The following is a 14049-nucleotide window of genomic DNA, read 5'->3' as shown; positions in this document are numbered from 1 at the left end:
GTGCTGGCGGGGAGGGGCGCTGTGGCTCCATGTGGGAGCACGGTATGCAGCAGCGTGTCTGGCGCAGCGCGGAGCCAGACACGCTGGTCTGAGTGGCACAGTAAGGGGGCTGGGGGGTTGGAGAAGGGGTAGGGGGTTCCCGGGGGGGCAGTCAAGGGACAGGGAGCGGGGGGGGTTGGATAGGGTGGAGGTTCGGGGGGGCAGTCAGGGGCAGGGAGAAGGGGAGGTTAGATGGGTCAGGGGTACGGGGGGCACTCAGGGAACAGGCATGGGAGTCCCAAGTTGGGGGGGGTCTCAGGAGGGGGCAGTCAGGGGACAAGGAGAAGGGCGGCTTAGATAAAGGGTGGGGTCCCAAGGAGCAGTTAGGTGCCGAGGTCCCAGGAGAGGGTGATCAGGGGACAGGGAGAAGGGGGGGTTGGATGGGTTGGGGTTTCTGTGGGGGGCAGTTGGAGGGAGTGGATGGTGGCAGGGTGGGGCTACCCTCCCTGTGGACTGTCCTATTTTTTGAATGTTAAAATATGGTATCAGCACCCTTCACAGTGCAGCTCTCCATTCACAGCAAGATGCAGCATGAGGTCCCACCCCTTCCTTTCCAGTTGGTAGTGGCCAAGGGAATGCTGGGAAATGTAGTTCTTTCCCTGCTCCAGGGCTGGCTCTGTAGGCAAGGAGCTAACCAAGGAACTACAGCTCCCAGGGACCCCTGTTGGTTCTCAGCTCCCATGCTGGATCCCTGCCACCCCTGCAAATGGGCTGCCCCAAGCAGGTGCTTGCTTTGCTGGTGCCTAGAGCCGCCCTGGCCCCCGAGCCCCATGGGCAGGCAGGGCCAACCCTGGTAGGGGACAGACTCCTAGAGAGGCCGAATGATGGATGGACAGAAATGGGGTGGAGGGGAGGGGGGGGCGCGGTGTCTCCCCTGTTAAACTCCTGTCTCTCGTTGAAAGCAGGGCGTGAATTTCTCAAACCCACCACCTGGGTGAGCCCCAGCAGGGTGGTGGCGCTCGGGGGAAGCGTCACCATCCGCTGTGAGGGCTGGTTCCTGGGCATGGAGTTCTTTCTGCGTAAAGCTGGACACCCGAACCCGCAAGTGTGGACGATGTTACCTGATGGGACCAGGGCTGAATTTCCCATCCCCAGTGTCGGCCGGGAAGATGGAGGGAGCTACACCTGCGACTATCGCTCAATAACGGATCAGAGTCGCTGGTCGTATCCCAGTGACCCCGTCGAGATCATTGTGGGAGGTGAGGGGCCTGGCTCAGTGACCCGGCTCCCAGCCCCACACCCAGTTAGACCCACAAGGGGTCTCTGCACCGATGGGATGCTCAGATCCAGGATCTGCCCTGAGCCCTGGGCCCAGCAAAGGGGATGCCCGGCCAGGGAGCGGGGACGGAGTCACTGGAGGGTTCCCCAGCCAGGGGGGAGCAGCAGCTCCTGGAGATTTGGGGCAGAGGAAGGGGGGATCCCTGACCCCAAGGGGAGCTGCAGACTAGGGGGATCCTTTCCTAAGCAACACATCAGTTAGGGGGTGATGGGTGGAGCTGAAGGTTATAAACCTCAGTGTATAGTAGAGACTTGCACAGTCCCCTACAAGTCAGCGGTGGTGCTGTGCACAGAACCTAGGAGTCCTGGTCCCCATCCCGTCTGCTCTCCCCACTAGACCCCACTTCCCTCCCAGAGCCAGGGAGAGAACCCAGGAGTCCTGGCTCCCAGCAGAGAAGCCAGGGAGTGAATGGCCCCTGGAGATTGGCCTGGCCTGTCACCCGCCGGGGAGCAGAGCTCTGGTCCCCAGGGGCTGGGGTGGCTCCGTGTCTCATGCTGTGAGCCCAGGGCTCAGAGGAAACTCTGAGACCCCGTGTTAGGGGACTTATTCCTTCACTCTCCTACTTCCCTGGTCCTTCTCGCATGAACAGAGAGCAACAATACCTGAAGTCCAAAAGCGCAAACAATTCGATGTTTATTGGGGTAAACTTGCAGCCAGCACGATTCCAGTTTCCTTCCTTAGTGTCCCCTTCCCAGCTATGACACCACAGAGCCTTGCCTGTCTCCCTGTTCCTGTCCCATCCCCTGTTCCCATTTCCCCCTTTAACAAAACATGATCCCAATTCCCCCATCCCCAGTCCCTGTTCCCATTTCTCCTCTCCCCGCCCCCCTGACATTAACTGCAGACTATATAGTAAAACCTGAGTGTTGCTTAGCTAGACCTTAACCAATCATTTTACTGAAATTTAACTAACCAATCCTAACATACTGTAACATGGTTATTTATCCAATTATACCCCACCACCTTCATTGGTTTACACCCAGCAAAATTAATTATACAGCAGACAGAAACAATCGCAGAACCAGACAGAGACCATGCGAATAAACATACGAAACAATACAAAAGTGAGGATTTCACAACTGCATCTATACAGACATAAGGGTTTCCAGCTGTGTCTATTGATAAGTGAGTTCTTGCCAGACAGGATGTGATAAAACTAAGTTTCCTTTTACATCTTCTAGGCTCTTCCCTTTCTCTGGAGGTCACAGGAATATCAGGAAGGGATTGTATTTCTAACCGCCCAATAGCACCTTATTTCCATGTGACTAGTTTAGAATGTGAGGATGTGACCACACACTTCCCAGCTTATGGCTGCCTAACTGCATCTTAGCTGAAGGCCTTCGCCTGTCACAGTAGGAGAAGGCCATTCCACAGACAGTGATCTTTGATTCTTTCTTTTATACCTCTATAACTAGCTAAGTGATAAGAATACACCTACGTTCTTAAAGTATAGGCCTTGCAGAGGGGTCTGAATATCTATATCCTAAAACCTTGTAGAAAGACATCCAGGAGCCCGTCCCCAGTGAGCTCAGGGTCTGACCCACCACTGAGACCGCGGGGTGAGGACAGGCCCCAGGAGTGAGTGACGGGGCCTGTGTCTCACGGCCTGTCTGCTTCCCACTGCAGAGCCCAGCTACCCCAAACCCAGCATCTCCCTGAGCCCCAGCTGGGGGGGGTCTCCCTGGGGGGAGCCCTGATCGTCCGGTGTCGGGGGCAGCGCCGGGGCGTGCGGTTTGTGCTGAATAAAGAGGGACGTCATTTCCCACCTGTGGATTCGGACAGGTTGGAGGCTGAGTTTTTCATCAGCAACGTGCGCCGGGAGCCCGGCGGGAGCTACAGCTGCTCCTATCACAGCAGATCGGAGCCGTTCAACGTGTCGTACCCCAGTGACCCCGTGGAGCTGGTGGTGAGAGGTGAGGGGCCCCGCTCGGCATCCCCGTTCCCAGCCCCACCCCCAGCCAGACCCTCACGGGGGCTCGGTGCCAATGGGACGCTCAGAGCCACTGACCCCGCAGAGGGGACGCCCGGCCGGGGAGCAGGGACGGAGTCACTGGTGGGTTCCCCAGCCAGGGGGAGCAGCAGCCCCTGGAGACTCGGGGCAGGGAGGCGACTTTAACGCTGCCCCTTGTGCGTAGGGACCGGGAGTCGCTATTTAATCCCGTGATCCCATCGCCTCTGTTATCCCGGCCCCACCCCAGGCAGTGCCCCGGCCGGGGCTGAATGAGGCAGGGGCTGCAGGAGAAGCAGTGGCTTGGTGGACACGGCGCTGGGCTGGGACCCAGAAGATCTGGCCCAGCTCCTGGCGAAGCCACTGACTGTGTGATGGGAGCACGTTGCAGTTTTCAAAAGTGTCCTTCATTGTGGGGGAGCCTCAATCTTGGGGATCTGAGGCCGAGTGCCCACAAACTGAGATGCCCCCAGTTAGTGGAGACGTCTGCAAACGCTGCCTCAATAGCGCTGGATACCTTGGGTTGGGGGAGCATGTAGGGCCCCCGCCATGGTCAGGGCCCCGTTGTGCCAGGCGCTGCATAAACACAGAGTGAAGAGACAGTCCCTGCCACTGGGAGCTCACTGAGGAAAGTGAATCTGTCTGTGCCTCAGTTTCCCCCCCTGTAGAATGGGGATAATGACCCCTCCCTGCCTCCCAGGGGGTGACTCCCTTCCTATTGGGGGCTCAGGCCCTGCTAGGGTGTCAACTTTCCAATTTGTGAAAACTGGACACTGAGTGCGGGAACCTCTCCCACCCCCTGCTCCACCTCTTCCCCAAGGCCCCGCCCCCTGGTCCTCTCCCCCCTCCTCCCAACCGACACTCGCTGCTCTCTCCACCCTCCCCCTGCCGGGTGAGCCAGGGGTGGGGGTGGGGGTGAGTGGGGCAGAGCCACCGCAGAGTAGCTCAGCGGCTCTTCCCGCCCCCTGGTGGCAGAGGCCGGGTACTGCAGGGAATCAGGTTTAGTGTCCGGTCAGCGGCACTGCCAGGTTCCCTGTTCAACCCACTTTCCACCTGAAAACTGGGCACCGGCAACCCTGGGCCCTGCGGTGCCGGCGCCAGAGACCAGCCCGGGAGTCGCTCTGTCCAGGGCAGTGAGTGAGGCAGGGGCCACACACAGCATATGAGGATCCCAAGCACTAGGGAGCCGCGGCTCCTGTCTGTGGGGTGGGAACCCAGCTCGCAGGGCCGGGATTCTGGGTGGGAGGAACTCTGGGATCTGGGAGAGAATATCTGCCTGGGGGCCCCTGGATCTGCCCAGAGCTGGGGCCGGCCAGGGAGGCCGGGGCTGGGTGGGTGCCTGGGTCTGGCTCTCAGTGTCTGTCTCCTGTGCGCAGATCCCAGCTTACCCAGACCCTCCATCTCCCTGAGCCCCACCGGGGTCACCGCCCCAGGGGCAGACGTCACCATCCGGTGTCAGGGGCAGCGCCGGGACGTGAGGTTCTTCCTGCACAAGGCTGGAGACCTGAACCCGCAGCGACACATGGACCCTGCTGGGGCCGGGGCCGAGTTCCGCATCCCCAGCGTGGGCCGGCAGCACGGAGGGAGCTACAGCTGCAGCTACCGGCCCCGGTCAGAGCCCTTCGTCTCCTCGCTGCCCAGCGACACCGTGCAGCTGGTGGTAGCAGGTGAGGGGCCCGGCTCAGCCGTCCCAGCTCCCAGCCCCACACCCAGCTGGGTCGTCAGGGGGCTTTGCACCAATGGGATGCTCAGAGCCAGGCCCCGCCCTGTGCACAGCAGGGGGGACACCCGGCTGGAGAGCAGGGACGGAGTCACTGGGGGATTCCCCAGTCACGGGGGAGCAGCAGCTGCTGGCGATTTGGGGAGAGATCCCAGCCCCCAGACGGCTGTCCCCGCTTTGGGGAAGCACAAAGGCGTCGGGACCCAGTGGCTGCTGAGCCGGCACCGGCCCCAGCCACACAAACACCCTGTTCCCCCGGGGATAACACAGAGTTACACTGTCAGTAGCTGAAACAGGAAGCGAGCGCTGGCTCTGGTCAGACTTCCCCTGTGGCTGATTTATCCACTGCTCCTTTAACAAGTCAGGATCTATATTTACCCCTCCCGCCCCCCATTACTGGGGCCGGAAACCACAAACCCTCCCAGGCCCCGTCCTGTCTCTGTGCCACATCACTCAGCTAAAAACAGCATCTGCAGGGACACTACCTGAGAAGGAGGTTGTCCAGGCCCCTCCACCCTCATGCTCCAGGGCGGGCGCTGGGCCCAGCTGGGTCAGGAAGGAATGTCTGCCCTGCTCCATGGGAGAGGGCCGCTCCGTGGGTGGCACTGTGTGTGTGTGTTGAGGGGGGGGCGGTGCCCTCCTCTGTGCTGAGCTGCAGTCCAGAGAGGCCTGGTGGAAAAGGGCAGGGCAGCCTGGGCACCTCTTGATGCCTCCTGAGATTCCCCCTTTTCCTAGCTGGTCCCTGGACTGGGCAGCTCCCATGTGGGGGTGGGAGGTGATGGGGGGCAGGGGGGCAGAACCAGGCATCTGCAGGAGGGGAAGTGGTTTGCTGGGCATTGCAGGGAGCTGGCTTTGCTCTGACCGTGCCCCAGTGTGGGGGTCTGAGGGAGGCCGCATGGTGAGGACGGGTCCCAGGACTGAGTGACGGGGCCTGTCTGCTTCCCACTGCAGAGCCCAGCTACCCCAAACCCAGCATCTCCCTGAGACCCAGCGGGGGGGTCTCTCTGGGGGGAGCCGTGGCCGTTCGGTGTCGGGGGCAGCGCCAGGGTGTGCGGTTCGTGCTAAATAAAGACCGACGCCATTTCCCACCTGTGAATTCGGACGGGTTTGAGGTTTTGTTTCCCATCAGCAACGTGCACCGGGAGGACGGCAGGAGCTACAGCTGCTCCTATCACAGCAGATCGGAGCCGTTCAACGTGTCGTACCCCAGCGACCCCGTGGAGCTGGTGGTGAGAGGTGAGGGGCCCGGCTCGGTGTCCCTGTTCCCAGCCCCACCCCCAGCCAGACCCTCATGGGGGCTCGGTGCCAATGGGACACTCAGAGCCAGGCTCTGCCCTGAGCCCTGACCCGGCAGAGGGGACACCCGGCCGGGGAGCAGGGACGGAGTCACTGGGGGGTTCCCCAGCCAGGGGGGAGCAGCAGCCCCTGGAGACTCAGGGCAGGGAGGCTACTTTAACGCTGCCCCTTGTGCGTAGGAACCGGGAGTCGCTATTTAATCCCGTGATCCCATCCCCTCTGTTCTCCAGGCCCCGCCCCAGGCAGTGCCCCGGCCGGGGCTGAATGAGGCAGGGGCTGCAGGAGAAGAGGGGGCTTGGTGGACCCGGTGCTGGGCTGGGACCCAGGAGATCTGGTCCAGCTCCTGGCGCAGCCACAGACTTTGTGTGATGGGAGCATGGCACATTTTTCAAAAGTGTCCTTCATTGTGGGATGGCCTCAGTATTGGGGGAATCTCAGGCCGAGTGCCCACAAACTAAGATGCCCACCGTTAGTGGAGTTCTCTACAAATGTTGGCCTCAGAGAACTCCCCCTTGTGTCGGGGGAGCATGTAGGGCCCTCGCCATGGTCAGGTCCCCGTTGTGCTAGACGCTGCATAAACACAAAGAGACAGTCCCTACCCCTGCGAGCTCACTGAGGAAAGTGAATCTATCTGTGCCTCAGTTTCCTCCTGTGTAGAATGGGAATAATGACCCCTTCCTGCCTCCCTTCCTTTGTGGAGCTCAAGCCCTGCAGTGCCAGGCGCCAGAGACCAGCCTGTGAGTCGGTGTGTGTCAAGGGCAGGCTGGATCCCAAGCACTAGGGAGCCACGACTCCATATCTGTGGGGCTGGGAGCCCAGCTCGCGGTGCGGGAATCTGGGTCGGGGGAGCTCTGGGATCTGGGAGAGAATCTCTGCCTGGGGCCCCTGGATCTGCCCATGGCTGGGGTGGGCTGGGGCTGGGTGGGTGCCTGTGTCTGGCTCTCACAGCCTGTCCCCTGTGCGCAGATCCCAGCTTACCCAGACCCAACATCTCTCTCAGCCCCACCGGGGTCACCGCCCCAGGGGCAGACGTCACCATCCGGTGTCAGGGGCAGCGCCGGGACGTGAGGTTCTTCCTGCACAAGGCTGGAGACCTGAACCCGCAGCGACACATGGACCCTGCTGGGGCCGGGACCGAGTTCCGCATCCCCAGCGTGGGCCGGCAGCACGGAGGGAACTACAGCTGCAGCTACCGGCCCCGGTCAGAGCCCTTCGTCTCCTCGCAGCCCAGCGACACTGTGCAGCTGGTGGTAGCAGGTGAGGGGCCCAGCTCGGCGTCCCCATTCCCAGCCCCACACCCAGCCGGGTCGTCAGGGGGCTCTGCACCAATGGGACGCTCAGAGCCAGGCTCTGCCCTGAGCCCAGCAGAGGGGACGGAGTCACTGGTGGGTTCCCCAGCCAGGAGGGAGCAGCAGCCACTGGAGATTTGGGGCAGAGGAAGGGGGGATCCCGGCCCCCAGACGGCTCTCCCTGCTCTGGGGATGCATGGATGGGTCAGGGCCCAGTGGCTCCCTATGGCACAGGCCCCAGCCACACAAACACCCTGTCCCCCCGGGAATAACAGTGATGTTTGAAGCTGAGTTTCGGGGGAAGGGGACAATCACCAAGTCGGTGTTTCAGCCCCTCCCTCCACCTCAACAGACGCTGGTTCTATTCCCGCAGGGGGAACCAACCCGACCCAGCCTGGAGCGGCGCCGGCTCCCACCCGCCCGGGCAGGGCGGGGCCAGGCACATGGGCTGGGAGGGAATCACCATCAAACCAGCCCTGGAAGGCTCATGCTACCCAAGGAGCCACCCCCGGGGGTTGGGGCTGATTGGGCGGGACGGGGGCTGTGACTCCAGGGGGAAGGGCAGCTGCTGCCCCTCCCTCACCACCAGACCCCCAGCTCCTCCGGCACGTCCTGCCCTGTAGGTTGCTGCCTGGAAGCTACTTGGGGGTCCCAGGAGAGGGACAGGATCCAGGGGGTCTAGCTCTGGGGTTGGGACCAGCTGGGTTCCCGGGCAGGGCCTGGGGTTCAGGTTCCCAGGCGTCCAGTTTTTGACCCACACACCCGGTTGCAATTGGACCCTGGCGCACTCCAACCCCCTGCCCAGCCCAGTGAAAATGAGCGAGTGAGTGAGGGTGGGGGAGAGTGAGCGACTGGGGGGTGGGTGGAGTGAGTGGAGGGGGGGGGCTCAGGGCAGGGGCAGTTCATCCACCAGGGCAACCGCCTTGCTGGGGAAGCTGAGGCCCCAGGGTCGGACCTGCCAGACGGGGGTCGGGGGCTCTGCTCCCAGGGCAGCACCAGCTGCTGATCTCCCCGTCCGAGCCCCCGAGTGACTCTCCCCTTCCCCCACAGCAGCCCCCCCGAGGTGCCCGGATTTCACCCACGCCAACATTGCCCGCCTGGGGCTGGGCGCCGTCGTCCTGCTCGTCCTGGGGCTGATCCTGGCCGAGGCCCGTTACAGCCGCCCGAGGGGGGCGCCCTAGCTGAGGTGACCCCTTTGTCGCTCGCCTCTGGATCCTTTTTCCAGTGTCTTCACCTCCTTTCTATGGAGCGGTGACCAGAACTGGACACAGCTCCCAGCCTGCCCACCGCCGAGCAGAGCGGTTCTCACCACCCGGGACGTGCGCGCTGCACCTCTGGTAGTGCAGCTGCACATTGCATTTGCTTTTGTCTTGCACCGGCATCATGTCGCTGACTCACGTCGAGGGTGCGATGATCCACCACAGCTCCCCGCTCCGTCCCAGCAGCGCTGCTGCCAACCCAGCTACCACCATCCTGCGTTTGTGCATTTGGTTTTTCTTCCCTTAGTGCAGCACCTCCATTGACTTTCGACCAGCTTGGAAAAGAGACGACTAAGGGGGGATACGATGGAGGTCTATAAAATCATGACTGGTGTAAAGAAACTAAATCAGGAAGTGTTATTTACTCCTCGTAACACAGGAACTAGGGGGCACCCAATGAAATGAAGAGGCAGCAGGTTTCAAACAAACCACAGGAAGTATTTCTTCACCCAGTGCACAGTCAAGCTGTGGAACTCACTGCCAGAGGATGTTGTGAAGACCAAGACCATAACAGGGTTCAAAAAAAGAACTAGATAAGTTCATGGAGGACGGGTCCATCAATGGCTATTAGCCAGGACGGGCAGGGATGGTGTCCCTAGCCTCTGTTTGCTAGAAGCTGGGAACAGGCGACAGGGAATGGATCAGTTGATGATTCCCTCTGGGGCACCCGGCATTGGCCAATGTCAGCAGACAGGACACTGGGCTAGATGGACCTTTGGTCTGACCAGGTCTGGCCCCTCTTAACTTCCTGCATCTCCCCATCTGCTGTCATGTCACAGTTCTCATCTGACCTCTCCATGGCCTGGCACCACCCCCGTCATTTTGCACATCTCTCAATAGTTCAATGGATAAAAATGCTCAAACCGCATCATTCTGTGCCACTCTGGCCCTTTCACTCACCACAAATCTCTGTAGGTGCCTGGAGCCCCTGCCCAGCCCCTCCCAGTGTTAGGCCTGAATAAAGATGTAGCACAAAACCAGTTATGCCAACCTGACTGAAGTCAGGCTAACAGAGGTTTCTGGGTAATCCCAGAGTGGAAAAGTACTGAGAAGCAGCATTGTTTCACAAAGCCCTGGGAAACGTGAGATAAGCCAGGGATTGCTAAGGACAGTGTTTGAAGAACTGATAAGAAACTGTAGCATCCCACGGTTCAGATTCTAACTCCCTGGTTGAGTTATAGGTTTGTTTAAAACTCCCCTGTATTTCTAACTTTTGGTGTTTGTTAAGAGATAATTAATAATCTAAAGTTGTAGACATAAAGTCTAGGCATGTGTGTATATTAAAAGTGTCTAGTTTTAAGTTGTTAAACAAAGGGGGGTGGGTTTTGCTCAAGTGAGTGATGTATGACGTAATAAAACTGTCTATATAGGCTAATGCTAAGCTGTAAAGAGCTGGCTGGTTCTCACTGGAGACGAGCTGCCCTTTGTTGATGCGTGCACTTGTCAATAAAGAGCTTTTGATCGGACCTTGCTGGTGTTGTCTGTCTCTCTGTGATCAGACAATGAATTTCGCTGTCGGGGTTAAAGTCCCCAACATCAGCACCTCTCCAGCAGCGCAACAGGGGAAATGCCTGACAGTAAACACTGCTGTGACCCGTGGGGATTATTAAGCAAGAAGTGAAGCGCTGCCGAGCGCCGAGGGGCTGGAAATGCCCGGCTGGCCCGTGCCGCAGAACAGCCCCGGCTGGGGGGGCACCCACCGATTTCCAGTTGGGTCGGTGCCGGGAGCGCGCAGGGAGCTCGCCTGGGACCATAGGTGGCAGGTTATATACATTTGCGGTGCCCGGGCTCCAGGAATATTCAGGGCCGGGTGCCCTGCTCCAGCAATATTTGGAGCTGGGTCTCTCCCCTGGCTCCCACCTGCCACCCCTTCCCCTGCGTGTCCCCCCTCCCCCCGTCGCCTCCCTGCCTGACAAAAAGCAGCGTGTGCCTCTCCCCTGCCTGCTCCTGCTGTCAGAGTAGAGCGGCTCCCGGCAGAACAGCTCTCTGCTGCCCCAGGGTCCTAGTGCCAGCTCACCACTAATGGCAAGGCAGGCTGCCCTCGCCCTGAGCCTCTGCAACGCCCCAAATCCTCATCCCCAGCCAGAGCCCTCATCCCCCTGCACCCTCATCCTCAGCCCCACAGCCCTCACCCCTGCACTCCCTCCTATCCCCAAACTCCCTCCCAGAGCCTGCACCCCTCACCCCTTCCTACACCCCCACCCCCAGCCCAGAGCCTGCACCCAAACTCCGTCCCAAAGCCTGCACCCTGCACCCCTCCTGCACCCTAATCCCCAGCCCAGGATCTGCACCCCAGACCTCCCCCCCCCGCAGTCCCCTCCAAGAGCCTTAGGCAGGTGGGGGCGGAGTTTGTGGGGGTGGAGTTGGGGGGCGGGTTCTGGGCACCACCAAAATTTCTACAAACTTGCCACCCATGCCTGGGACAGGATCAGCTGCAAAGTACCAGGGCCCGGCCTCCTTCCCATCACCTGAGCCCTAGGGAGCGTCTCATGCTGCCCTGTGCTGGGGGCAGCCAGCAGGGGGCAGTGCTGCACACTCACACACACTCCAGCAGGGGACAGGACACAAACACACACACACCAGCAGGGGACAGTGCTGGACACACACACACACACACACACCAGCAGGGGACAGGATGGAGATATGCGAGTGGGCTCCCGGGGGCGGCACCGGCTGTTCTCACCGGACCCCCTAGTGGGGGAGCCCCCCCCCCTGCAGGATCCCCCCACCCACATCACTGCCCAGCGCAGGGGCCGGCTCCCGCTGGGGCTGCCCTGGGGGAGGGGCAGGGGAAAGGGATCCCCCCGAAGCCCCACCAGCAGTGACCCGGATTCACACCGGGCCCCATTATGCAGGGCGGGGCCGTGGGAACAGGACACAGACAGAGCCTGGAATGACACCGGCCGGAGGGTGAGGGGGTGGGGTGCGGCCTCTGGTTGGTGGGAGGACGACAGGACACTGGGCTGGATGGACCTTTGGTCTGACCCCGGCTGGCCGCTCTGTGTTAGGTGTGGTCAGAACCACAATATGGAAGAGGGACGACCCCAGGGAGACCCCAGCAGGACCCATCCCGCTGGCGACGCGTCTCCTGAGAGGTCCATGGAGCCAAGGACATGGTGGGGAGGTGACGACGGCCACGGCTGTAATTCCTGCCCAGGGGGTTGCAGGATTCTCTCTGCCGGAGTAATTGGAACTTTGCTTAGCGCTGGGGCCAGCACTGACGGCCGGGGAGAGCGCCCCCTAGTGACCTCTGCCCCCCCGCCCTGCAGCACAGCGCCCCCTAGCAGTGCCCTGGGGTATCAGGCCAGTGCTGACTCTCAGGGGAGAGCCCCTTCTCCTGACCCCTCCTCCTGCTCCCTGCACATAGCGCCCCCTAGTGCAGCAGTGGGGTCTTGGGGCCTGATGTGTTAGAGCAGGTGGGCTGGGAGCCAGGACTCCTGGGTTCTCTTCCTGGCTCTGGGAGGGGACTGGGGTCTAGTGGTTACAGCAAGTGGGAGGCTGGCAGCCAGGACTCCTGGGTTCTATTTTGAAGGCTGGGCACCCCCCCCCATTCCCTCTCAGGAGCCAGTTCCTAACCTCCCAGGGCACCTTTGGACCCGGGCGCTTGCCAATCCTGGCTGGATCAGGGAGGGGCAGCGTGGGTGGGTGTGACCCAGCAATCTGGGCACAAGGAGTGCATGGGGTGGGGGTGGCAGGGGCTGGACAGGGAGCTCCTGGTGGGAGGGAGGGAGCATGGGAGGGGGCACCTGCCTGAACTGGACAGGAAAGGAGAGGCTGGCACTAGAGGCTGAATAAGGAGTGAGGGGCCCTGGCTGTCACGGACTCACAGATCCTGCCCACTCGTGGCCCCGTGCTGTCCAGGGGGGGTGCCCGTTTCAGAGCATCAGCCTTTCTCAGGGGTCCACTCTCTCTCGGGGTCAGGCCCTTCCACCTCCAGGAGCCGCACCTCTCTGAGCCTTAGCACGTCTGTCTCTGCCCTGGGCCCCCCCAGGGAGTCCACTCGCTCTGGACCCCCGGGGCCCCCTCACCCCCAAATGTGGTTGATGTTCCCCTGTTCTCTAGCCCGGAGCGACTCTCAGCCAGCGTAACACAGGAGGGTTTATTGAGGGTTGAACCCAGCACAGGAAACTCTCAAGGCCTCAGGCCTGGCCTCCCTCAGCCCAGCACATCCCAGTCTCCCCTGCATCCAGGTGGGCTCTGCCTGCTCCCCCTCTCCAGCCCTGCTTCCCAGCTGGGCCTCTGATATCCCCAGCCCCAAACCCCCCTCTGTCCATTGTCTTCTCTCCAGGTAAACAGGGTCATAAACAGGGTGGCCTGGGCCTCCTCTCCTCTCAGCCCCCCTCTGGCCCCTCTGGCTGGAACTGGCTGGTCAGGTCACCGGGGTCCTCTTGTCACAGCCCATTGTCCTCCCACTGGCTAGAACCGGCTGTGACTCCTGAGCTGGGTCACCACGTCCCCAGTCACTGGGGTCTCCATCCTCCAGGCCATTGGCCGGGGTCCCAAGTTCCCTCTCCGGTCCTCAGTACCCACAAACTCCCTGTCCCCTCCCCTCGTTAAACCAGTAACACCCAGGGACACTGAGTCCCACCCCCTCTGCATGCAACCCCCTGGAAAAACAAAGAAAAAGCAAGAAAATTCCCCACTTCCTCACACAGGTCTTTCAAAAGTTTACAACTCAAACGTTGACTTCATACAACTGAACATGGATTTGGCACAGCTTTGAAACTTAGCTATGGTGAAGAAAAAGGCTGATTTTAACCAGTTGAATTGAAATGTAACAAGCACAGAAACTGTTTCCTTCCCTTGTCAAATCTTTCTTTGTAAACTTTCCCTTTACGTTTTTAGCAGTTTATGTTTAACACAGAACTGTTCTGTATTAAGTTACCTCTGCTGCCGTCTGATTGCTCACTTCCAGTTCCAAGTGAGGGGTGTGGCTGGTTGGTCAGTTTGTAACTCTGAGGTTCTACAGTAGTGGTCAGTGGAAGATTGAAGACAAGACCCTGTGGTCTCCTGGCTCCCAGCCCGATGCACCTTCCCCAATGCTGAGGGTGACCTCTTCCCACAGAGACATAGAGAATCTGGGAGCTGCATGATGCTTGGCCAGGCTGATGGGCCCAGGGTTTCCTGGGTTTTGAAGGGATCTTTGCTTGCTTTGGCTGCCCTAGATTTCACCTGCCGATTAGAACGTGTGATGGACGCAGGAAGAGACGAGACATCGT

The 14049-nt window shown here is 60.5% G+C and overlaps 1 protein-coding gene and 1 long non-coding RNA gene across 2 annotated transcripts in view; both read left to right on the top strand.

Annotated features, from left to right (window-relative positions):
- Window positions 1-9211, top strand: part of LOC123349928 (immunoglobulin superfamily member 1-like) — a 448190-nt gene extending 438979 nt beyond the window's left edge. Inside the window, exon 6 of the mRNA XM_044988230.1 lies at window positions 8622-9211. Coding sequence (XP_044844165.1) covers window positions 8622-8752 — 131 coding nt within the window. The 3' untranslated portion in view covers window positions 8753-9211. The remainder of the gene's footprint in view (window positions 1-8621) is intronic.
- On the top strand, window positions 824-4693 carry LOC123349936. Its single transcript, XR_006573684.1, has 3 exons — window positions 824-1238; window positions 2945-3231; window positions 4643-4693. It is a non-coding gene; the product is annotated as an uncharacterized LOC123349936 (long non-coding RNA).
- Window positions 9212-14049: the final 4838 nt, after the last annotated feature.

The sequence above is a fragment of the Mauremys mutica genome, chromosome 15 (genome assembly GCF_020497125.1).
Source record: "Mauremys mutica isolate MM-2020 ecotype Southern chromosome 15, ASM2049712v1, whole genome shotgun sequence".
NCBI classification, from domain to species: Eukaryota; Metazoa; Chordata; order Testudines; family Geoemydidae; genus Mauremys; species Mauremys mutica.
Note: the sequence above shows the minus strand (reverse complement) of the source record. Positions and strands in the feature narration are given on the sequence as shown.